The sequence below is a fragment of the Bos taurus genome, chromosome 9 (genome assembly GCF_002263795.3).
Source record: "Bos taurus isolate L1 Dominette 01449 registration number 42190680 breed Hereford chromosome 9, ARS-UCD2.0, whole genome shotgun sequence".
NCBI classification, from domain to species: domain Eukaryota; kingdom Metazoa; phylum Chordata; class Mammalia; order Artiodactyla; family Bovidae; genus Bos; species Bos taurus.
In genome coordinates this window covers 23,156,736-23,183,708 of record NC_037336.1, presented here as the reverse complement: position 1 = coordinate 23,183,708, position 26,973 = coordinate 23,156,736, and the positions used below count along the sequence as shown (strand labels likewise).

Genomic DNA, 26,973 nt, shown 5'->3' with positions numbered 1-26,973 from the left:
TAAATTTCACAATGATGGGATTTAAAGAAAAATCCTTTGAGGCTGATAGTGATTCTTAAGAACAGTCAGAGTGAGAATATTGGTCCAAGTCAGTATTTAGATCTAGTTCTTGTTCACAACTATTTCTTCAGATTCTTTTTATTGTTAGTTAACAAAGAAGGAATAAAATTACCTAAAATACAGAATGATAAGAGTGGTGGTGGTCTAGTCACTAAGTCGTGTCCGACTCTTGTGACCCCATGGACTGTAGCTTGCCAGACTTCTCTGACCATGGGATTCTCCAGGCAAGAATAGTGGAGTGGGTTACCATTTACTTATCCAAATGATAACAGTAATATAACTGATTTTAAAGTCACTTTGAAAATAGTTGAACAGTTTGCAGCATCATTGGATATATGGTATGAAAGTGGACACTCTGAGGCTAATGTTCATATTTACTTGAATATATAAATTTTTACAAGTATCTGTGAAAATATAAATATTCTGTGTTTTTATAATCTAAAATAAGATATTTTCCTACATCAAAAAAGTCTGGTATCATAAGTGGCTGCTGTACTTGGGCCTTCTGGGTTTTCTCTAAGCGATACTCACTAGTGCCTGCTCCTGTCATCCTGGGTTTTATTTAATAACCTTCCTGGGCATTCCTTGTTAAATGGTCTCCAAGGACCTTTCTAGCTTGAAAATTTTATGGCTCTGATAATCTTCAGCAAAATCACATACAGTTCTCTTTGCTGCTCAAAGCTTGATTGCTAGTGTTTTGCGGAAGTTCTTGGCTTTTAGAAATAAACAGTTTGATCTAGACTAAATTGGGAAGGAAGCACAGACAGATTTATTGATTCAAACTGCAAAATGACATGATTGAGGTTGGATATAAGGTATTTACTGGAACATGCATAGAGACCTTTAAATCTCTATGGTAAGTTTGTCGACAGAGTTTATAGAAGCATTTTCCAAATTTCTGCATATTTTATATGAAGGCATTCTGGGCGTGGAAATTCATGCATACTAGGAAGGAAGGATCAAAACGCAGTGATACATTGAAGCAGAGATCTGTCCATTAGAGTCAGAGCTGCCCTGAGGATTTAAGCCTGTACCGGCGCTGCTCAACTCATAGACACCAGGATGCAACTTTCACCCAGCCATAAACCCACCTCCTCGCACTCCACCTCTGCAGTCCATCATGTGGGCTCTGAGCATTGTTGTTCAATCGCCAAGTCATGTCCAACTCTTTGTGACCCCATGGACTGTAGCGTGCCAGGTTTCTTTGTCCTTCACTATCTCCCCGAGTTTGCTCAAATTCATGTCCATTGAGTCAGTGATGCTATCTAATCATCTCATCCTCTGCTGCTTCAGTCTCCTTTTGCCTTCAGTCCTTCCCAGCATCAGGGTCTTTTCCAGTGAGTCAGCTCTTTGCATCAGGTGGCCAAAGTATTGGAGCATCAGCTTCAGCATTGGTCTTTCCAATCAATATTCAAGACTGATTTCCTTTAGGATTGACTGGTTGGATCTCCTTGCAGTCCAAGGAACTCTCAAGAGTCTTCTCCAGCACCACAGTTCAAAGCATCAATTCTTCGGCGCTCAGCTTTCTTTATAGTCCAACTCTCACATCCATACCTGACTACTGGAAAAACCATAGCTTTGACTATATGGAGCTTTGTGGGCAAAGCAATGTCTCTGGTTTAATTCACTGACTAGGTTGGTCACAGCTTTCCTTCCAAGGAGCAAGCATCTTTTAATTTCATGGCTGCAGTCACCGTCCGCAGTGATTTTGGAGCCCACGAAGATAAAATCTGTCGTTTCCATTTTTTCCTTTTCTATTTGCCATAAAGTGATGGGACCAGATAGCATGATCTTAGCTTTTTGAATGGTGAATTTTAAGCCAGTTTTTTCACTCTCCTCTCTCACCCTCATCAAGAGGCTCTTTAGTTCCTCTTCACTTTCTGCTTCACATTAGTCTCCCATTTTAATGTAAAAATAGCATGTCATGTTTCTATTCCCATGTACCCTTTCACATACTTCATGCTTTTTCATATTTCAGGTTTTGTGTTTCCTTTCCCCTAAACCAAACTCCCAACATTCCCTTTCCTCTCAAAACTTTCCACTCTGCCTTTGGAAATCTGTTCCTTAATAAGGCTCCCTGACTTACTCACTGGATGGTCCTTTGCCTTCCTGCTTTCCTGAATTATGACTTTTATTTAAGACCTCCACTTTTCTTGAACTGCTTTCTTTCTTTCAAATATATATATATACATATATTATAAATTCCTCTAATCTATAAATATATTACATATATATTTAATTTAGCTGTGCCAGCTCTTAGTTGTGGCATGTGGGATCTAGTTCTCTGAATGGGGATCAAACTCAGGCCCCCTCTGTTGGGAATGTGGAGTCTTAGCCAGTCAACCAGCAGGGAAATCCCTGCAGTGCTTTCAGATAGTCAGGCTTGTTGGTCCACACAGTGTTTTAGGGTTGGGAGGTGAGATCAGCACCTTCTCCCGTCTGTGCCTTTTAGACTATGCTTCCTTCATCCTTATGTAAGCCCTCCCCCGACATCTTTGATGTTTCTGTCAATTATCTTCTCCCAGTTTCTTAACTAACCTCTAATTCTTAATCATTTTCAAAGCCTTTCTTTCCACTGACTTTCATTTCCATGTGGATAGTGTGTTTGGGAGGCGTTCTTGTTCTTAGGATCTCATTTCTGATGGCCTTTATCCCACACTACTTTAGACTCCCACTCGTGGCTGCATCATGGGCCTTATCTTCACAGGCAGCTGCTCAAACTCTGGCATACTGAAGTCACACACCTTAATTTTTCACAGCTTCCTCTTCTTGCATATCTCTGAGGTTGCTCTAAAGCAGTGTTTGCAAAGCAGAACTCATTATCTTCCCTACTAACCCTGCTTCTTCTCCTGAGATTTTTTTTTTTAATATACTCCATCGTCTGCCATGTGGCCCAAATTAGAAACTTGGAATTCATCCTAGATTTCTTTTTTCCTTTTTTTTTTTTAAAGAAAAAAGAAATCTCATCTACTACTCATCATCCCCTCTTCACTTAACATAGTCCCTTCTGTCTCCTGAATGTTTTTCAAATCCACCTACTTCTCCCCATCCCCACTCTCATTCCAGATGCAGGCTTGGTATTTAGTGGCAGCCTGTTAAGAAAGCTTCCTACATCTGGTCCTGCTTCTCTCTATGCCATTCTTCATCCTGATCATACAGGATGTCTGTATGATCTACTCTAGGTAGTCTAAAATGCAAATTGATCATGTCACACTCCTGTTTAATGTCCTATTTATAGGATCAGGTATGCGAACCCCTTAATATCGGTTAGAGGACCTGCATAATCTTGCTCTACTTACCTCTATAGCCTTAATTCTTATCTTTTTTCCATCAAGCCTTGTGATTTAATCATAATTTATTTCAGGTCTTGAAATATGCAATTTATTTATTTCATCTTGAGTCTTTGAGCATGTTCCCTGTTCCTCATAAATTCTTCTTCCTCTTAACTTGATAAACTCCTACTCATCCTTCAGGCTTTAGCTTCTTCTAGAAAGCCTTTGCTCATCCTCTTAATTCTTGGTAGGTGAACCTGCTCTGTTTTGGAATGCTGAATTTCCTCTGTTACAGTGCTTACCAGACTGCATTATATTCTCCTACTTACTGTATCCACCATAAGACTACAAACTCTGTGAGGTCAGAAATGTATCAACCGCACCTGGAACAAATCCTCATCCCTAGTAGGTGCTTCCCTGAGGGAGGGCATGGCAGCCCACTCCAGTATTCCTGCTGGAGAATCCCATGGACAGAGGAGCCTGGAGGGCTACAGTCCATGGGGTCACAAAGATTTGGACATGACTAAGCACAAGCATCAGAGAAGGCAATGGCACCCCACTCCAGTACTCTTGCCTGGAGAATCCCATGGACAGAGAAGCCTGGAGGGCTACAGTCCATGGGGTCACAAAGATTTGGACATGACTAAGCACACGCATCGGAGAAGGCAGTGGCACCCCACTCCAGTACTCTTGCCTGGAAAATCCCATGGATGGAAGAGCCTGGAAGGCTGCAGTCCATGGGGTTGCAAAGAGTCGCACATGACTGAGCGACTTCACTTTCACTTTTCACTTTCATGCATTGGAGAAGGAAATGGCAACCCACTCCAGTGTTCTTGCCTGGAAAATCCCAGGGACGGGGGAGCCTGATGGGCTGCCGTCTATGGGGTCGCACAGAGTTGGACACGACTGAAGCGACTTAGCAGCAGCAGCAGCAGCAGCAAGCACAAGCATTAGTAGGTGCTCAGTATATTATTTGGTAAATGAATAAAGAAAGAAAGAAAGAAAGGATAAGGTTTCTTTTTGAGAATAAGGGGATATAAGTTTAGATGAGATCACATTACAGAGGACCTGCTTTAAAATAGGATAAACATATTTTTTTATTTTCTTACTGTGTAAACTGGTTTCAGTCGGGCAGTATACGAAAGCAAGGAGACTAACCAGTAGATGGTAGTACTATGGCAGTGATGTGGTCCAAAGAACCTGGACTTGAATTGAGGCACTTAGACTAGAAAGCGTAACAATTACTACGAAAAGTGTATCCGAAGAAGGTGTAACAGAGCTTGACCACTAGAGTATAAGGCAGAAGGCAAAACAGAAATTGATTATAATATTTTAATATTGGTGGAAATAGGATCCGTTTTGTAAGGAAAAAAGTTTAGAGTTTTTCGAAGTTTAATACTTTTATATTAAATTAGAATTGTTAGAGAAAAGATTTCATTGATTTTGGAGGCAAGATGTAATTCTGAAATGTTTTTGAGTAAAATATACTAAATATAAATTTTAGCTATAAATGCAGTTTCAGAATTTGTTGATATTTAAGGAACTTAAATTTTAACAAATCCTGCTATTTTTTTGAGAAGTAGATGACAACCGAAGAAAATAATGCTATTTTGTTGATGATATATTGTTTGTCCTTAATGTTATAAAATTGTTAATTTTTTGATACTGTAAAGCTTCTGATACTATAAATAACAGTAAGAATTGTTGACAACATATTAATATATTATCAAATATGCATTTATTCCTCGTTATAAAAAGGTTTATAATATAACATTTTTCCATGCCTCTCTTACTATCATTTTGGCAATATGGAGTTTTTTTATAGGATTAGTGACAGAAATTATCAATTTAGAAGTTATTCATCTGAAGATGATTACTGAATCCCCATGCATGGGTGAACTTAATAAGGAAATGATTATAGGAGGAAAGAAATGTTTATAATTTACAGTGTCAAAGAGAATAATTAAGTGTCAGGAAATGTAAGAATAATAGGAAAAATGAAAGATATTATCTAAATGTTAGGAAATAATACAGAAACAAAGTAGTAGGAATTGGAGCCATATTACAGTAGGTTAACAAAGGAGTAAACACATTTTCTTAATTCTTACTGACAAGGAAAAACTAAACTTGAATGGTTCTTACCAAGGAGAAATTTCAGTCAACTTCATATGACTTACCCTAGCATTCAAGACTATATATAATCTGAAATTCAGTGGCCATTATTGATCTTAAGTTCCTCAAATATTGTCCTTAAGCACAAACTCTGAGACCTCTGTGGTTTTGTTTCCCACCTCAGTCTTTCTCATTGGAATCCTACCTAAGAGCTTAGTTTAAACCTCAACTTGATTCATGTTGTCTTCCCTAAATACCATAGTGATCGCTTTGTGTGCCACTGATGTTGCTTTTAATTTGAACCCTCTTTAAATTGCTTGTATCTTTTGTCTTCCTGATAAGACTGTAAGCATTTTAAGGACAAGATCCATGTTTCCTGTTTGCAGCTCAAGTTGCTCAGTTACATTATTGAAAATGAGTAATTTGTCTTTAAGGTACCCATCAGAGCTAAAATGCTCTGGATCTTAAATGCTGCATAATTCGACATACATAATTGTTCATTGTTGTTCAGTCGCCACGTTGTGTCTGACTCTTTGCTTCCCTATGAACTTCAGCACGCCAGGCTCCCCAGTCCTTCACTCTCTCCTCAAACTCATGTCCATTGTGTTGGTGATGCCATCCAACCATCTTATCCTCTCTTGCCCCCTTCTCTACCTGCCCGTGATCTTTCCCAGTATCAAGGTCTTTTTGAATGAGTCAGCTCTTTGTATCCATTAATAAATCCTAAAAAAATTTATTAAGTCAAAATATGCTTGGTTGGCCTAGTTAAACAGTGACTTCTTGATACTTTGTAATCAAAGAAAGACTAATGTTTTCACCAACATCTGCCCATACACTTTTTAATACAAAAATAACCTACTATACTGAATGCATACAAATGCATTATGTTAAAATTTTATGATAAAATTATAACTCCCTTATTTTTTCAGTACAGTCCCTTTCTTTCTAAAGAAAGCACTTCTTTGATGTTGACATTGGTGCTCTGTAGAAGCCAGTATATAAAGTAGTTAAAACCATTGGCCCTGTGGTTCAGCCCATACTCTACTAGTTATTAGCAGCATGAACTCAACCATGGCCCTAAATCCCTCTGAGCTCAGTGTCTTCATATGTAAAATGGATAATAACTGCCTTCCCCATTGAGTTGCCAAGAGAGTTAAATGAGATAATTCCCATGAAGTGTGGAGAACTATGTCTGGCACTTAGTAAGTACTGTCAAGTGTAAGAAGGGTTTTGTCTAATTTAACAATGCCACAAGAGAAAGTCCTCTGCAGTTTTTACATATTAATTTTATGGGTGGTATTTTTGTTAACTTCTAAAACTATATACCCACTGTTTTATGTGATATTTTGATCATGAAATAGTAGGTTCTTTTCATAGTCATGTAGAATCCAGTTGGCTAACACCCTTGTGTTCCACTGCTTATAATTTCATAGAGAAAAGGCTGGTTCAATCTGGAACAAAATATCCCTTCCATGGCTTTCTTTCATTATATGATGCAAGACGCTTGTATCACAAAATGAATTCAGGATGCCTCTCTCTAAATCTTTAGGACTCAAATCAGAGTTAACTACCAGGTAGAGAAGATTCATGAAATGAAAACTGATAGGCAGTATTCTCCAAGGAACGATGCTAAAATACCCTTTTGTAAATGAGGTCTCTTGTGTACGCCTTTACTACCTATGCCTATTCCCAAATTTCACTTAGAAAACATTATAAATTTATAGCCTGACCACATTGTGTCCTAAACACTGAAGGCAAATCATATTGTGGGGATTTCATTTTAACCACAGAGAAGCTGGAAACAGCCCCAAACCATGGGACCAAGTAAGTAGTAGGTCCGGGAATAGAACTGAGAAGGCTCTGATTCCTCCTCACATCCTGTAACCGCAAGGCTCTGGGGCTTTGGAACGTAATAACAGAGCATCTGGTGCTGCCGGACCACAGTACATGACACAGCAGGAGCGAAGCATAGGAGAACACTGTCTGAAAACATGCAGCCTTTACTTCGTGAAGAAGGGCTGCCTAGGAACCAGGGGAGGAACAATGGGAAGGAGCCATGATGAGCACCAGGCGATGCTTGACTGATATTTATGTTTGGGGTGATCAGTTGCTGCCACAAAGTTTGCTTCTCTGCTAAGGTTTTTTTTTTTTTTTTTAAGGGTAATGATTTGTAACCATGGAGACGCTTTTACCCATTCTTAACATTTTAGTAATTTTTAATCAGGATAGCTAAACAGTTTCCTAGAATGGCATTATATAGCATTATAGTATCGGAATTTGGTACTTTAAACTTCTTTTTCTAAAAATAATTTTATTTATTTATTTTTGACTGTGCTGGGTCTTCTTTGCTTCGAGGGCTTCTCTCTAGCTGTGGCAGGTGGGGGCGACTCTGTAGTTGCAGTGCACAGGCTTCCGGTTGTGGTGGCTTCTCTTGTTGCAGTGGGGCACAGGCCCTAGCGCGTGTGGGCTTCAGTAGCTGCGGCTCCCAGGATCTAGATGACAAGCTCCATCTTCGTGGTGCATGGGTTTAGCTGCTCCATGGCACGTGGGATCCTCCCAGATCAGAGATCGAATTTATGTCTCCTGCATTGGCAGATGGATTCTTTACCAGTGAGCCACCAGGGAAGCCCTGAGACTGCCTCCGAATTATAGGCCTAATATTAACAAGAAATGAAAAATGAGGGACCCTGCCTCAAGGCCGCACTATTGTTTATTGGCTTTTCCTCTTGTGTCTCTGCATCCCCTCCCTTCCCTGATTAGCAGCTGTTTCTTATGTGCCCTTAGGAACTCAGGGAAGTTCATGGAGGTTGAAGGCTATTCTTCACAATTAAGAAACAGGAGACAGAAAGACTTCTGTGTCTAGGAATCCCACAGATCCTCCTTGGTTTCACTAGGGGGACAGTCAGTGCAAAGCTGAAGTGACTTTCTTCAGCATACAGAAGTGAAAGTAGGAAGAATGAACTTGAAGGAAAGAAAGGACCAAATGAAGAACAGATTGTGTACTGGAGAAGGAGTTCGTGGAAGACTGGGAAGACAGGACTAGGGGCAGAGTGGAGAGTATTGGAAATTTTATTCATATAAATAATCTGGCTGTAGAACTTTTAGACCATTAACTTCTTATTAATTCATATCCTATTAGTCTTTTTGCTCATATGGGAATTTTCTAATACTGCATGGTTGGGCTGAAATATTACTTCTTTTAAAGACTTAAAGGACTACTGTAAAAAGTCTTCTGATCAAATAACTAATATTTCCAAAATGACTTTGATAGAAAGACAAAAGAATAAGGAATAGAATTTTAAAATGCTGATGGAAAAAATAGTTTTGTAGAAATTTATCTTCCTAGGTAACTGTAGAAAATAAGTAGTTTCAAAGGAAGGGCAAATAAATATGAAGAAAAATTATGAGTAATTGTGACTTACATAATTTAACGTGATTTAAATTCCTGTTTGTATTTGGAAATTTATCCAAAAGAGAAACATGTGTTTACATCTTATAAGACTAAATGAGTTATTTGAAAATTCTTGGTTTGACTAGACTAACCTTTTTACTTCTATTAACAGAAACTTTTGATACTGAAAACTTCTATAGCCTACTTAGTGCCAGTTCTTTTAAAAAAAGTAATATGAATTTGATTTAGTTTCTTGTGAAATAGTAGAGAAATTCTAAAATGAGTCATGTCTATTTAAATAATAGAAAGATTATGCTTTTTTTGAACTAGTATGAAAAATGCTAAACTCTAAAACTTCTGGAATTTGGGCAAATAAAGGGAAAACCTACTCTGATGCAATATTCTTGCCTGGAAAAGTCCATGTCCAGAGGAGTCTGGTGGGCTACAGTGCTTGAGGTCACAAGGAGTCAGACTCGACTAAGTGAGCACAATTGTATGACTGAGCACTGCTCTCATGCAGCATTCAAAACAACTGATATTCACAGTATTCAGCAGTGCAGATTACTAAGCAATAAGTTATTCCTATTGTATGAAGTAAATTTTTGCTTACATTTTATATTCGCTTGATCTTTTCTCTACTGAAATAGTACTATCGGATAGAGTTTTAAGTCTGCTAAGAACTTTTAATCTAGTTAATGAGACGTCTACACACTAGCAGTTTTAGACCCAATGTAATTGATATAGAAAATATTTGCCAATTCAAGAGTAATGGTGATTTGCAATGGCAGTGCCTTAATAAAGACATAGGGGGAACTCAGTGCTCTGTGGTGACGTAAATGGGAAGGAAATCCAAAAAAGAGGGCATGTGTTAATATACATACATGCAGCTGATTGACTTTGCTACACAACAGAAACTAAGACAACGTTGTGAAGCAACCCTACTCCAATAAAACTTAAAGGAGAAAAATAAAGATGTGGGAAGGAGGACATGGCATGTTTGAGAGTGGAGGAAAGCGGTGCAGTGGGGACGGGACTTACCCTGGAATACAGGGAGAGAGAGAGCAATTTAAAAGATAATATTTGATGATAGGCCCTTGAGTTTAAGGAATTTGGGTGTCATCATCAAAGCAATCCACTCTGAATTTTGAGCACAGAAGTAGCTGGAGGAAGTTGCTATTTATAAAAATCTGGCAGCTCTGTATCACATGCTTGAGGGGAGCAGAGAGACCAATAGACTTTTTGCAGCCCTAGCAGGAGCGAGACTAATTTCTTTGGCTACAATAATTTTAAATAGTAAAAATGATGTGTGTTAAGTTGCTTCAGTTGTGTCTGACTCTATACAACTCTGTGGACTATAGCCCACCAGTCTCCTTTGCCCTGGGATTCTTCAGGCAAGAATACTGGAGTGGATTGCCATGCCCTCCCTCCAGGGGATAGAACCAGCATGTCTTATGTCTCCTGCACTGGCAGGTGGGTTCTTTACCACTAGTGCCACCTGGGAAGCCCCAGAAATGATAGGAAATAGTAATTAAATGAATACAATGTATTAAAAAATAAAAGATAGTAAGACAGTAGCTTTAATCTTTGGGTCTCTGAGACAGGGAAATACATGTTTTCATTAAAAAAAAATTGCTGAGGTTGCGAGTCAAGAGACTACTTGGCTTTGGAAATGTTCCATGAAGATGATTGAGTTTCAGTAAGCGATCTGGGTTAGACATACAGAATAGATGATTTATAAGAAGGTGTTTGTTTAAGTCTTGAGGAGACAGACTTCACCATGAAGAGGTAGGACCATAACAAACACTGAAAAACCAGACCTGTGCTTAGCATCTTTGTATTAACAGTTGGTTTGCAATGAAACATAGCCCCTATTCAGTCTTTTGCACTATTCAGTCTTCGCACTAGTTTATTTTCTGATTAAATTTTATAAAACTTTTCTGTTGTATGTCTCCTTAGTTTTAGAACTTGGCATTATTCAAAGATACATACTTAAAGGTATATGTAATGACCTACAGTGTAACAGAAAAGAATCAATCATAAACTTAAAGCTTACTTTAAACATCAGACTCGTCCATATTGTCAGGCAGAGCTGAATGCAAATCTCCCCTCCCCAGCTTACCAGGAACTCAAGGCTTTCCTTATCTAGAAGACTGTACCTTGAGCTTAAATGAAAAGGTATTTGTAAGTTACATTCATCCAACAAATATTTGCTGAGTACTTAATAGATTCTTTGGGAATATCATGAGTTTAATTTTGAAATTTTCAATTTGAGGTTTGTTCAAGTGAAATTATCCAGCTGATCATGAGATTTATAAGTTTGAAATTCACAGGATTAGACTAGAAACATACATTTGGGAGTCACTGTACATAGTGATTAAAACTATGAGTAGGATCGTATCTGTTGGGACACACACACACACACACACCCATGCTATAAACCAACGACAGAGTCATGGGAAACACCAGTGTTTGCATGCTAAGAATTCCCTAAGGGAGAAAGAAGAAATGATCAGTACTTTGGGGGAAGGCAGAGAAGGCAATGGCAACCCACTCCAGTACTCTTGCCTGGAAAATCCCATGGACGGAAGAGCCTGGTAGGCTGCAGTCCATACGGTTGCTAAGAGTCAGGCACTACTGAGTGACTTCACTTTCACTTTCCACTTTCATGCATTGGAGAAGGAAATGGCAACCCACTCCAGTGTTCTTGCCTGGAGAATCCCATGGACGGAGAAGCCTGGTGGGCTGCAGTCCTTGGGGTCGCACAGAGTCGGACACGACTGAAGCGACGCAGCAAAGCAAAGCAAAGAGAAAGGCATGATATCACAGAAGCCTAGGGAACAGAGTTTCAAGCAAAAAGAAACAGAATTAGCAGAAGTGCAGCAAAGAGCTCTAGTCAATTAAGGTTTGAAAACAATGTTCCTTGGATTTTTATTTCAGAAGTACTGTAATTTTAGAGCACACAATTTTAGTAGAGTTGTGAGGGCAGAAGGTAAATGACAGAGGATGGAGAACAATGTCAACTATAAACTGTTATTTCATGTACATTAAAAGGAAAGGATAGGAAAAACTTGGGGTCAAGACTTCTCATTTCTACCTCTAATGAGAAGCTCAAAATCAGCTGTTGATAAAGAGGAAGGAACTTGTCCAGAAGAATGTTGTTGTTGTTCAGTTGCCAAGTTGTGTCTGACTCTTTGTGACCCCATGGACTGCAGCACGCCAGGCTTCCCTGACCCTTACTGTCTCCCAGAGTTTGCCCAAGTTCATGTCCATTGAATTGGTGATGCCATCCAACCATCTCATCCTCTGTCGCCCCCTTCTCCTTTTGCCATCAATCTTTGCCAGCATCAGGATCTTTTCCAGTAAGTCAGCTATTCGATCAGGTGGCCAAAGTGTTGGAGCTTCAGCTTCAGCATCAGTCCCTCCAATGAATATTCCTTTAGGATTGACTGATTTGATCTCCTTACAGTCCAAGGGACTCTCAAGAGCCTTCTCCAGCACCACAGTTCGAAAGCTTCAGTTCTGCAACACTCTGTCTTCTTTATGGTTCAGCTCTCACAACTGTACATGACTGTTGGAAAAACCAAAGCCTTGGCTATATGGACTTTGGTGGCAAAGCGATGTCTTTGCTTTTTAACATACTGTCTAAGTTTGTCATAGCTTTCCTGCCAAAAAGCAATCGTCTTCTGATTTCATGGCTGCAGTCACCATCCGTAGTGATATTAGAACCAAGAAGAGGAAGTGTGTCACTGCTTCCACCCTTTCCCCTTCTGTTTGCCATGAAATAATGGGACTGGATGCCATGATCTTTGTTTTTTAAATATTGAGTTTTAAGCCAGCTTTTTCACTCTTCTCCTTCACCTTCATCAAGGGGTTCTTTCTTTGGTTTCTCTTCAGTTTTTGCCATTAGAGTGGTATCACCTGCCTATCGGAGGTCCAGAAGAATGCATTGTAATAGCTAGGAGAAAGGGAACTAATTAAGAAAGAAGGGATGAAAATGTGGGCACTGGTGATGAGTTACCTTGAGCAGGAAGAGGAACACCTTGTTGACTGATGCCTGAAGGGTAGTGCTGAAGACAGAGACGTGGGGTGCAGTGGGGGGAGAATAGTTGAGGGAGGTAGTGTGTTATGCCCTCATTATGCCTGGAAGTAGGAGAAAGTAAAGAGGTCAGGATTTTAAAGGACTGGCAAAGATTAGGAATAGTCTTTGGGTACAGTGGAAGTGGAAGCTGACCAAGGACAAATAAAAGGAATCACACAAATAGAATGGCAGTGAGAGTCTAGCCGAGATTGGAGAGTACGTATCTCTAAATCACCTAGCAAGGAGGTTCCTGCCTACAAGGCTTTCCCTGGCAGTTCTCAGATACATACGATATCAATGGTGGTAATTTCCCTTGCCATAGATGGCTAGGCTATGGATGGTCGTTAAAAGGTTCAAACAGGTTAATTTCAGAAATAAAAACCCCAGAACCCTAGGCTAGAATTTTTATGGTTTCCAACATAAAATTCTAACTTTGTCTTTCGCTACACCCTTACATGTACCAAATATGACATTTTAGCCAAATAAGGCTTCTTGCTGTTTTTTTTAAAGATTTTTTTTTGTTTCCTAAATTTCACTTCAGTTACTTTGCTTCTGCTATTTACTCAGCTTATGAAACCCTACATCTCTTTTGAAATCATGAGGTGATTAAAACTCAATTTGTTACCTGGTTTGTAAGCCCAGTAAGGGATGTTGCCTGTCTTCTCAGCATCTGTTATACCACTTCTATATTACTTTTCATGTACTTCCATATATTTCAGAGTATCTTAGTTTCTACTAACTTTTAAATTTCTGAACTGCAGGTACCATATTTTTGTCATCTTTGTAGCTTGTCACAGTGCCAGTGAAATGCTTTTTCTGTAGTAAGCATGTAGTAAATATTTACTGAACTTACATTGTATTTCACGTTTGTACTAAGTAGCAAGATGGGACCTTTAAAAGAAGATAATGTTTTGCCTTTTCTGTAGGCTAGTGAACTGAAGTGAACTGATAGGCTAGTTTTAAAGGTTTATTTTTAAATGTTTTTTCATTAACTTCTTCTAATGTGAATGTTTTGTCCCACAGGTATGGCATGAACTGCCTTATTCAGTTTGAAGATTTTGCCAATATAAATGCATTTCGGCTCCTGAGAAAGTATCAAAACCAGTATTGCACATTCAATGATGATATCCAAGGTAATCAGATTTTCACTGCATATGGATCAAAAACAATGTGCCTTGATATTAGTTCATAATTTTATAAGGATTCAGATTTAATAAGAAATGTGCACTAGACACCTATGAAATGCCAGGAATTGTGTTTGATGATGTCACACATTGTTTCTCATTGAATTCTACATATTTGAGACTCTGACTTTAGAAAGTACTGTATTCTGCATGAGCTGGAGAAAGAGCGCCCTAGAATCTGATAAAACCCCCAGGGATTATGGCTGAACAAAGAATGAAATGTATGAAAATATATTATTCATTGTGTAAAATGAAGAGTGTATACACTTCTCTCTTCAACCTTCATCTCAATCAGCCACAGTTTCTAAGCATCGCCACAACAGAAGCTGCCTTTGTATACAGCGTGTGCCAGATTCTGCTGTTTGTCTTTGATTGATTATAGATTCTTGGCTACCTGCTTTTGTCTGAGTTGTTTTATTTTTCTCTAAGCTTTGTTTTGCTCCTTTCTCTAGGTCCACCTCCCCCAAAGTACTTCCCCAAATCCAAAACCTCCCAGTGAGAATCTTACTCTTCCTGTTTCATGAAGGGCAGGTAGAATAAAAGCACAGGCAGAGAGTCAAAGGAGAAACACCTGATGAGTTCTGACAACTTAAAAGATCACACATAGACTTCCATTTCACTAATCACAATGAACATTTTTCCGTATTGACCTTACTTGGATTCTCAGCAGCTTTTAACATTGTGGACCCCACTCTCTTCCTTGACATATTCTCTTCTGTTAACTTCCGTGTCACAGACCCCCGCTGACTTTCTTCCTACCTTTCTGAATTTTTGCTTCCCCCCGCCCCCCAAGTTTCATCCCTTACTGACTAGCTATTAGATGACAGAACACTTCAGCATGCAGTGCCAGGCCCTTTTCTCTTTGTTCTGTGTTATATGTTGGGTGTATACTCCAGGGTCACACACTGCATTAGCATATTTATATCTCTAGCCCAGACTTCTTTGAGTTCTAGGTCCATATACCCATTGGGTTATTTTAAACTTTCGCTAGGAGTCGGGCACGACTGAGCGATTTCATTTTCACTTTTCACTTTCATCCATTGGAGAAGGAAAGGGCAACCCATTCCAGTACTCTTGCCTGGAGAATCCCAGGGACGGGGGAGCCTGGTGGGCTGCTGTCTATGGGGTCGCACAGAGTCAGACATGACTGAAGCGACTTAGCAGCAGCAGCAGCAGCAGCAGCAGGGATATCTCAAAGTTATCTCCTACTCAGCCTCCCCACCATCAAACTCTTATTTCCCCACCAAACTTGACCTTCTCTGTGTATTCTCTGTCTCCATGAATTCCTGATGTCTCTCTCTTCTTCACCTCTCTCTGCCAAATATAGCCCATTACTCATCCTCCTGACTTTTAGCACTAAGTTGTATAGAGAAGGAAGTGAAGATGTAAGGACAGGTAGATAGGGCAAAAGGGTCTAGATTCCCTATCTTTAATAAAGTTAAAGACTAGGTATAAGGGGGATAATTGAATAAAGAACTAAAAAGGTAGAAGGTTACAGACCATGTTGAGTGAGTTATTCTAATATAGGTCTTCCAAGAAGAATTAGTTCTGAGTGATGGTAAGAACCAAGATACAACTTATGATGGGAGGAAGACAGGCAAAGGGGAGTAAGATGAATGTCATTGAAATTGATGGGATCCAAGAAAAGTTTAAATGTAAAAGGAGGATAATATTTCTCTCATAGAGTTTTTATTGTGGACAAAATAGTTATTTGTGAAAATACCCTATCAACTGAAATATACTGTATAAATATAATTTTTAAAATTTGCTATGCTTAAGTTCTTTAGTATAACATAGCTATGTAAATATAATGTCTCTTTACATTTTGAACCATACCAACGTAATTGGTCTAATCTTTCTTTTCCTAACATCCTTTGTGATGCCAATTATATAATTTATCATCATTTTTATGACAAAGATGCTTATGTTATTTCAGTTTTCTTCTTTTTGTATTCATTTTTTGAGTGTTTATGAGAAGTGAATGTGTAGAGGATTTCAGAGAGGAAATGATAGCAGTCTAATGTGCTACCGCTCTAATCTGAAAATGCAGTGTATACTGATAGAATGCCTTTGATGCTATAGACAAAGGCTTTGTAGACCAGTGTCTCTAAGTCACTTACCTGTTCATTTCCTTGTTGCCTCTAAAGTAGCCACCAGTTAAACTGTTAAACAAACCTATCCTGTCCTTTCTTTAACATTCTCTTTCAATTTTGGAGTCTCACAGAAATGTCTGTGTAGAAGTTAAAAACCAGGATTGTATAATCTTGAATCATTTTGCAGAATTAATAGGTATCAGAGTTCGGGTTAAGGAAAAGAACGTGAAATCCAAGTCATCAAACAAAATGAGCAATTAAGAATTAGGTTCAGCATTTCTGTCAACTGTCGTCAAGAATTTAGGAGTCAAGCCTTGGGCTGCCTCAGAATTAAAGTCAGGAGCATAGGAAATAAGAGACAGATGCCAAGCCAAGACCAAGAGCACTACATGTGGAGTTGCCCTGAGAATTCACTGCAGAATATTCCCCACATTAAATGACTAGTTTTTCACCCCAGCTAATCCGTCTTCAAATATAATCTGCACACACATAGTCTACATTATCTCTGTATAGGTGTTTTCGTGTCCTGCAGCCTTAGCCAACAGAAAGTTAGGTTTGAGAAAATGGGACTAATCTCTGACTCGAGAAAACTTCTGGCAAGTTACTGAGGTTCTGCCTAGCCATGACCAAACTATTTTGTGCTTTCTTCTTCATCCCGAAATAGTGTCCTTAGTGACACATCTTCGCCATATGTTTCTATTTTACCTTTTTAACCTTATGTTTTTACCGTTTTGCCCACAAATGTAATACTTTCCTCACTGTGGGCATAGAAATTGCATTCTAGTGCCAATGAAAATAGTTATGTAACTATTACAGCCTTACCATGTAAATAAATGCTTTTAACTATACCCTTGGGGGGACTTTTTTCTTAACAGATGTGTTATTGAAATGTATTAGCTTTTTATGAAAAGTATTTGATTTTTAAAAAATACTTAAATTCTAGTATATTAATGATCTAAGATAATGTTAAATGATAAAGATTTTGGTTCAACTGTTATTTAGACCTTCATGCATTAGAGTTGTAAATTATTGCCAACTAGAAAAAATGTACAAATTAAATCTATTAAGGAATGGATATTTAATAATACAATATGGAAACCATCATATTTCAGCAAATTCAGATCAAAAGAACGAAGTTTCATCCTCTGGTCATTTAAAATCATCTACAAAAAAGAGATTTTTCTTCCCATAATACCCTCTCTGGAATGTCTATGTTCTGACTTGACATTTCTAAGTATTTTGCATAGTAATTTTTGCCATGATAAACTAGTGATGACTAGTGATAAACTAGTTAGGATAAACTAGTTAGGATTTTTTTTAAATAAGGTAATCTTGTACCAAATACTTTGATCATTGTAAAGATCAAAGATAGACGTGGTAGAACATTTTGCGAAAGAAGGAATACCATTGGCCTGAAAACATGTTTTAAAGTTTAACCACACTAGGTTTTAAAAAGCATATTAGACGGCAAATGAGATACTCATTTTCTCTGTCAAGGTGACAAAGATTTTTCTTGTAATCCCAACTGTTAATGATGCTTTAAACAATGAACATTCTTTTACATCGATAGTGAGAATAAAAATTGGTACAACTCTTGAGGAGTCAATATATGTCAAAACCTTAGTCATAGGCAGATCTTTGATCCAAGATTTCTATTTTTAGAAATTTATCCTCAGTAAATGAAGGTGTATGAAACAAATGTACAAAGATTTTTAGTTTGCTGCTACTGCTGCTAAGTCACTTCAGCCGTGTCCGACTCTGTGCGACCCCATAGACGGCAGCCCACCAGGCTCCCCTGTCCCTGGGATTCTCCAGGCAAGAACACTGGAGTGGGTTGCCATTTCCTTCTCCAATGCCTGAAAGTGAAAAGTGAAAGTGAAGTCGCTCAGTCATGTCCGACTCTTCGCGACTCCATGGACTGCAGCTCCCCAGGCTCCTCTGTCCATGGGATTTTCCAGGCAAGAGTACTGGAGTGGGGTGCCATTGCCTTCTCCGATTTTTTTTTTAGTTTATATATTTGTTTATTTTAAAAATTGAGATATGGTTGACATGTAACATTGTATTAGTTTTAGATATACAATATAATGGTGTGATGTGTGTATTTATTGCTAAATGATCACCGCATTAAGTTAACTTAACATCCATCACCACATATAATTACAAATTCTGTCTTGTGATCAGAACTTTTAAAATCTACTCTTGTGCCAACTTTCAATGTACAGTGTTATTAACTTGGTCATTATGAGGTGTTACATCCCCAGAACTTATTTGTCTTATAACTGGAGGTTTGTGCCTTTTTGACTTCCTTCACACATTTTTGCACAACCCCCACCAATCTGTTCTCATATCTATGAGTTTGGTTTTTGTTTTAGATTCCACACATAAATGAGATTATACAGTGTAAGTCTTTCTCTGTTTGACTTATTTCACTTAGTATAATGCCCTCAAGGTCTATCCTTATTGACACAAATGATAAGAGTTTCTTTCTTTTTTTTAGTGTTCAATAATATATATGTATCTACTTCAAATTTTCTTTACCAGTTCATTTGTCAGTGGACACTTGGGTTGTTTCCATGTTTTGGCAGTTGTAAATAATGCTGCCATGAACGTATATGAGCCTCCCAGGTGGCACTAGGGGTAAAGAACTCGCCTACCAATGCAGGGGACATAAGAGACCGGGGCTTGATCCCTGGGCTGGGAAGATCCCCTGGAGGAGGGCATGGCAACCCACCCCAGTATCTTTTGCCTGGAGCATCCCACCGACAGAGGAGCCTGGTAAGCTACAGTCCATAGGGTCACAAAGAGTCAGGCACGACTGCAGTGACGTAGCACAAACATAGAAGGGCATATATTTTTCAAGACAGTGATTTCATTTCCTGTAGCTAAACACTCAGGAGTGGAATTACTGGGTCATATGGTAATAATTCTAGTTTTAATTTTATGAGGAACCTCCATACTGTTTTCCACAGTGACTGCAACAGTTTTCATTCCCACCAACGGTACACCAGCATTCTCTTTTCCCCACATCCCTGCCAACACTTGTTATTTTTTTTTCTTTTTTTGAATACCAGAAATTAAGTTTATTCAGGAATAGAAGAGGAATTGCAATTTGGGAAACACATGCTGTAGCAAGCTACAGGCAGTTCCCTTGTCTATTTGATAACAGCCATTCAATCAGGTATGATGTGATAGCTTATTTTGGTTTTGAATGGCATTTCCCTGATGGTTAGTGATGTTGAGCACTATTTCATGTACCTACTAGCCATTTGTATGTCTGCTTTGGAAAAATGTCTATTTAGGTAAAGATATTTGTTGCACTGTTGTATTTATGGTGAAAATCATAAACCTTTTAAATATCAAAAAAATACAGATTTGGTTAAATAATCATCACATGTTCATACTATGCAATATTTTAACTATGCAAAATAATATTTTAAAATATATTATTGATGTGGTAAGATACTCACAAAATATTTTGTGATAAAAAGTATATTAAAATAATAAGCATGGCATGAAATATTTTTTATAAATTAAATTTTTCTTGAATTTCCATATATCAGGTATAGAAGAAATTTGTGAGACTGTACATCAGAATGTTGAAAGTTATCATACCTAGACAATGGGATTATAGGTGACTTATTTATTATTAAGGTTAGCCAAAAAGTTCTTTTGGATTTTTCTGTAAGATATTATGGAAAAACCTGAGCAAATGTTTTGGTAACCCAATATTATTTATTATCTGTGCCATTATCAACTTTCTGCCAGTATTCTTTGAGTTAAGTAGGAAGAGTAAACATCCATTGAATCTTCTTTTCCATATGGTACCCCTGTGCTCTTTTCCCTGGTAGCTTGCAGTAATGACTGGTGTCTTACAGTCTGGGCACTCTCTAGAGATTAAACCTCTAGTTGCTTTCTAAACTTCCAGTGTGTTGGGGGAGCCATTAGGAGAGGAAAATAGATCTGAGTTCAAGCTACGTCTTAACAAATTTTGGGGCAGCTTCCTGTGTGTAGTCTTTCTTTTTCTCCCCACTTCCAGAGGTACTTGGTGCCTCCTACACCCAGGCCTTTTTAGAGTTTTGCAGTTTGCTTCTTAGCAGCCCTCACGACAGGCCAAGAATTCACCTTTCTCTACTAATTCAGTTACCATTTGCCCTTTGGGCTTCTGGCTTCTGAAATTGTCTTTGTGTTCTCTTCTGCTAGCCTCTCATTTTTAAAGGTCTTTTTTCTGTTATTTTAGTAGAGCTTGTTGATGGGAAGGAAAGTTAAAGTATGTGTTCAGTCTCTGATTTTGCACTGTTAGCCCTGCCTCCCTGTCTCTGCACTTGCTTTTCCTGCATAGTGTATCCTCCTGCCCAGGGTCCTGTACCTCTCACAGTCATCCTTCACTTCTGTGCTCAGGTGGTGAAAGAAAGTGAAAGTGAAAGTGAAGTCGCTCAATCGTGTCTGACTCTCTGCGACCCCATGGACTGTAGCCTACCAGGCTCCTCCCTCCATGGGATTCTCCAGGCAAGAGTACTGGAGTGGGTTGCCCTTTCCTTCTCCAGGGGCTTTTCCTGACCCAGGGATCGAACCCTGGTCTCCCGCATTCCAGGCAGACGCTTTACCTCTGATATCGCTGCCTGTAAAGTCGTATCCGACTCTCTGCGACCCCATGGACTAGCCTACCAGGCTCCTCTGTCCATGGGATTTCCCAGGCAAGAATACTGGAGTGGGTTGCCATTTCCTTCTCCAGGGACTCTTTCCCACCCAGGGACTGAACCCAGGTCTCCAGCATTGCAGGCAGATGCTTTACTGTCTGAGCCACCAGGGAAGCCCACTAAACATCCCTGCTTAAAGTAACTCACCCATCCTCCTCCACCTTCTAGTTCTCATACTTCACCTGATCTATGTGTTTAGTAAAGCACATGAGCATTATAAGTATTTGATTACAAACCCACTCCAGTGTTCTTGCCTGGAGAATCCCAGGGACGGGGGAGCCTGGTGGGCTGCCATCTGTGGGGTCACACAGACTGAACACAACACGACTGAAGTGACCTAGCAGCAGCAATCCTTCTCTGGACTTCCCTGGTGGCTCAGTGGTAAAGAATCCACCTGCCAATGCAGGAGATGTAGGTTTAATCCCTGGGTTGGGAAGACCCCCCTGGGGAAGGAAGTGGCAACCCACTCCAGTAACCTTGCCTGGGAAAATCCTATGGACAGAGGAACCTGGCAGGCTACAGTCTATGCGGTCACAAAAAGAGTCAGATATAACTTAGCGACTAAATGAAAACAACAACAAAGTCTTCTCTACTAGTTTTATATAGTAATTCTAATCAAATTAACAAACAAATTGCATGAATAGAAGTAATTCTTCCTTTCATAAAAGTTAAGACTGATGTTTAATAACCACAGCAGAAGGACAGCATAACTGGTGATTTCTTTTCACGTTAAAGTTGTATACAAATATGAATAGAAGTTTTTATACTTTTAAGGTTGACTCTCTTTAGTATCTTGCTAACAATGTTAAATATTACATACTCTTTAAAAGTGATAGTACAAAAGATAAACTTTAACCTGTCTTTGATTTACTAAAAGTTTATTTTTCAAGCTCAAAGCAAAAATTATTTTGAACAATTTATTGTGGAGGCTCACATGTTTGTATAACATCAATTTACCACATTTACTCCCTTGATTGCAGTGAAGTTTAAATCAAAATAGCACTAGGAGGTAGGACCAGGTTATGTATAAGAATCATGTTCAAGTTCACCTTTTGGGAGTACTAAAAATATCTTTCTAGTTTTGTTAATTTTGTAAAGAGAAGCTTAAATGTTTCATTATGTCCTCAGGAAATATTATAGATATACTTGTAAAAATATAAGGCTCTGATATCCAGTATAGATAGAGACTTATTTTGCCTTATTTGGGGTAATATAGTTGAACTTAAAACACTTTGATCCTTACTACAGAATGATGTAGCATGACCATATAAAAATAAGTCACGCATTCTAGCTAGTATCTTTTGGAATACTTTATTCTATCTATCCTCAAATGCCCAGTTCTATTTAAAAATCAAAGTAAGAATACAAATACATTGATTGCTGATGTTACATGAACTTTGAGTGTTCAGTTGGTTAAAACTTGGGGTGGTGGCAAAATTTGTAGAACCCCCTCAAGTTTTATAATGTCAGCGATGGAAGGGAGCTTAGAGTCCCTCAAATTCAAACTTCTGGCCAATGTAGCTGCTAAGCTGCTAAGTCACTTCAGTTGTGTCCAACTCTGTGTGACCCCATAGACGGCATCCCACCAGGCTCCCCCGTCCCTGGGATTCTCCAGGCAAGAACACTGGAGTGGGTTGCCATTTCCATAGCATAAAATGCTATTTGTAAGTGTTCATCTAGTGACTGGAGAGTTATACCTCTTTCATTAAAATTTTCTTTTCACCTGTTTAACAACTCTAGTGAATCTATCTCTTTTTTAAAATTAAAAAAAAAATTTTTGTGCCACATGGCATGCAGTATCTTAGTTCCCCATCAGGGGTAGAACCTGCACCCCCTGCAGTGGAAGCACAGAGTCCTAACCGCTGGAGCCACTGACCGCCAGGGAAGTCCCAAATCTACCTTGATGTGTGAGACAAATATCATTCTTAATCCTGCCATGGTATCTTTCCTACATAGATCAGTATTTTACTCAGGCTTTCATTCTAAATAACATATAGAAGAGTGGCTTTTATGTAATGTGTGACTTTCACAATTCATAATTTGTTGCATGGTAGCTCAAAATTGCAAGCCTTTAATTTTTGTGTTCCTAAATGAAAAACATGCAAGAGACACACAGGTCTTCAGCAATTATCATTTATTGTGATCTTATTTGTAACTACCAAATTCTGTAAGAAAGAAACAACCAAAAGATTGAAAAGAACATATCTACTGATGGTGAAATGTTGAATGCCAATTTGGTAGCTGGCATACATAACACTTCATCACTATGTCATTCATCAAATCTATTCTAATCTGATTTTCATTGTTGTTGTTTTAACCAAATGAGGGAGTTTAAAGTTTCACTGGGCTTTACTACCCTTCTGAGTGATCTAGGAATCATAGGTAGAGTGTTACTTTAGAGGAGTAAATTGTAGATACTACTTTCTGTAGTACTGCAGAAAGCTGCCAAGTTTTATTTCAGATGTGAACCATAAAGAAGCTGAGCCATGTAATTATGTTCAAAGCAAAAGAAACACTCTGTGATCTATGAAAGTTTAAATGGCAAAGTAATAAAAGTAGAGCTGGTGAAGTTTCTACTACTATGAGGCATGATGAGAAACGGTCAGTTTTTATACTAAGTAAATTTTGTGTTAATTTTGTCTAGTATCTTTGAGATTCACCAATGATTTATCATAAATAGGAGTCTGATCAAAGACTGTGCTGACCTCAGATTTTCATTGCTATTAAGTGTTAGTTTTTCCAGTTGAAAATCAAAACATTTAAATTTTCTAATGGCATCTAGTTCTTTTTATCTCATACATTGAATGGTTTTATAGCTAAGGACACTGATGGACACAATGATTTTTCTAAATTCGTTCAACTAGTAAACAGGTTGAGCTGAAAATCTACCGGAGAATCCAAACCTCGTGTTCTTTTTAATTAATTAATGTACTTATTTATTTTTAAGTTGAAGTATAGTTTACAGCATTGTGTTAACTGCTGCTGTACAGCAAAGTGATTCAGTTATATGTATACTGATGTATATATATTCTCTTTTTAAATGTTCTTTTTCATTATAGCTTATCATAGGATACTGAATTTAATTCTCTGTGCTATACTGTAGGACCTTGTCTACCCATTCTGTATATAAAGATGACAGCTGCTAAGCCTACCCTCCCACTCCACCCCTCCCCTAACTTTCTCCCCCTCGGCAGCCACCAGTCTGTTCTCTGTGTCTGTGAGTCCATTGCTGTTTCATTGATAGGTTCATTTGTGTTATATTTTAGATTTCCACATATAAGTGATGTCATATGGGATTTGTCTTTCTCTTTCTGACTTACTTCACTTAGTATGATCATCTCTAGTTGCATCCATGTTGCTGCAGATGGCGTTATCTTGTTCTTTCTAATGTCTGAGTAGCATTCTATTATACATGCACGCGTGTGCACACGTGCACACACACACACACTGTATCTTCTGTATCCATTCATTTGTCGATGAACATTTAGGTTGCTTCCATGTTTTGGCTGTTGTCAGTAGTGATGCTAGGAGCATAGAAATGCATGTATCTTTTTGAATTATAGTTTTATCTGGATATATGCCCAGGAGTGGGATCGCTGGATCATGTGGTAATTCTGTTTTTAGTTTTCTGACAAGCCTCCATTCTGTTTTCTACAGTTGCAACTCCAACTTAACTTTCCTACCAACAGTGTAGGGGGGTTCCCTTTTTTCCACATCCTCTCCAGCATTTCAAACCCCAGGTTCTTAGTCATCACATCACCGAATTCAGTCATAAAACCTTTTTTGGAAAGTGTTCAACCGTAGTAAGTTGCTGTCTTAAAAGACTGATGTCAGTAGCTTGAGGATTTCACATCAGATGCAAGCATGGGTTCAGACAACTGCAGATTCCCTTTCTGAGTCAGTTAACCTGTTGTGTGATGATTTCAAGAAGTGAATATCGATTTGAGGCTTGGGATTCGGGGTACTACAGCACCCGTGTGAGGATCGCTCAAGCTGTCTCTTACTTGTTGCAGGAACAGCATCTGTTGCAGTTGCCGGCATCCTTGCAGCCCTTCGAATAACCAAGAACAAGCTGTCTGATCAAACAGTTCTATTCCAAGGAGCTGGAGAGGTACCTCCCTTATGGAGTGCTTATGTTCTCCTAAACTAGTGAATATAGCATTCATTCTAGTAACTCATGAATTTTAAGTCTGAAGTAGTTCATGAAATTTTTAGTTTATTGAAATTACAGGTTTTATTGAAAGATTCTTTAAGTTTTGAGGCTTATTAATTTTTTACAGGAGACTTTAGAGGCAGAGAGGTATTTTTTGCAGCTATCAATTTGTAAAATTGTCAGATGTTTCCATGGGTTTTTGTTAGGCATATTTAAGGTGCCATGCATGAACCAAAAATGTTTCCAATGCATGATTAATTATGTATAGAAACCTTTAAGCTGTTACAGCCGGTGCTAACTTTTAGTATCCTCCTGTGTCACATACCAAAATTTTCCTAATTTGACTCACAATTCAGTATGCACATATATAACTATATACAGGATTTTTTAGAAGAAATATTTTGAATCGGAGATTCATCATGCAGTATAACAATTCACATGCGAAAGAACTAAAACATTTTAAATTGTTGGAAGGAGATGGCAGCAATACAAAATAATGCTATATCCATTTAAGAAGCCTTAGATTTTATAATTTAATATGACTATGAATAAATGTATTCCACTGGTAGAAACTATGTATACTATGTTGGGTTTGATTTTACTTGTTCTTAAAGCAAAATCTGTGAAGCTAAAATTTGCATGCCAAGTTATAAACGTGAACGTATTCAGAGTGTAAATCTCAAATTTATTTTCACATCAAAATGAAAGCCAAGGTTAAATTATAGCTCATTAAGGTTTGAGGTTATTTTTTTAAATTTTCGTGAATGTTACATGCTGTACTTAATTTTAGTAAACGTCTTTAAATTTCTGAAGGGTTTTTGTTGAATGCCGCAGGCTAGTTCTTGATACTCAGCAGGAAAGAGGTATTCATGGTTGGATGATCCAAAACTGGCCCTTCTTTGTCCCTGAAAAGGTTTTGGAAATTTCACAGATCATCACCAAATTTATCATATACCAAAGGAGTTGATTCCTTTAATCTTATAAGAAGTCTCACAGTACTTTCTTTGTCCAAATTAGAGAGTAAATAATGCTTGAGAACACACATCTTATGTGTTCTGTTTTGTTGCCTAATTGGTGAAGTTCCCATCCAAATCACCCAGCTTCATTCTTCAAATTCAATTAGCAGAACAATAAGCAATACAGTCCGATAAGCCAGAGTGAGCAGTTCATTATTTTAAATTCAGTATTTTCTTATCAGAGGAAATCTTAATTGTATGAACAGAATTAAAGATACGGAAAACCAAGGATATAACTGGTTTATCTGTGGCTAAATATCAAGCCACATAATAGTGATTCTGTTGTAATAAGAGTAAATAATTGTCATTTAGCATAGTAAACTCTGGGAGTTGGTGATGGACAGGGAGGCCTGGCGTGCTGCAGTCCATGGGGTCACAAAGAGATGGACACTACTGAGCGGCTGAACTGAACTGAACTGAAATGTGACAAAAATACTTTGCTCTCCAAGGTTAAATTACAGCTCATTAAGATCTGGGTTCTTTTTTATTTCTGTGAATTGTTACATGCTGTACTTAACTTTAGTAAAGTTTAAATTGAAGTTTAAAGGAGCTTTGAATGAATATAGCTCTTTGGATTGGTAGAAAAAGCCATTTTGTACTTGTTTATTAACAGTGATGAAATGAGGTAAAATGTAACTCTTGATAAGGGATTATGTAGAACCACTTGAAACATTTTTGTTTTTCAGGCTGCCTTAGGGATTGCACACCTGATTGTCATGGCCATGGAGAAAGAAGGTTTATCAAAGGAGCAAGCCATAGAGAAGATATGGTTGGTTGACTCGAAAGGATTAATAGTTAAGGTAAGAGTTCATCATTTTTAACCAGGTACAGTATTTTAATCAATATGCCATTCTAGATGCCCATCTCTAAGACAACTACTATTTCCACCTACCCCATCCCCAACCCTGTGTTAAAAG

At 38.3% G+C, this 26,973-nt stretch overlaps 1 protein-coding gene across 3 annotated transcripts in view; it reads left to right on the top strand.

Annotated features, from left to right (window-relative positions):
- Positions 1–26,973, top strand: part of ME1 (malic enzyme 1) — a 220,500-nt gene that overhangs the window by 168,678 nt on the left and 24,849 nt on the right. For all 3 annotated transcript variants that reach the window (XM_024996809.2, XM_059889821.1, NM_001144853.1), the window contains 3 exon segments: positions 13,937–14,046; positions 24,901–24,998; positions 26,743–26,856. In XM_024996809.2, the coding sequence (XP_024852577.1) occupies positions 13,937–14,046; positions 24,901–24,998; positions 26,743–26,856 (322 nt within the window).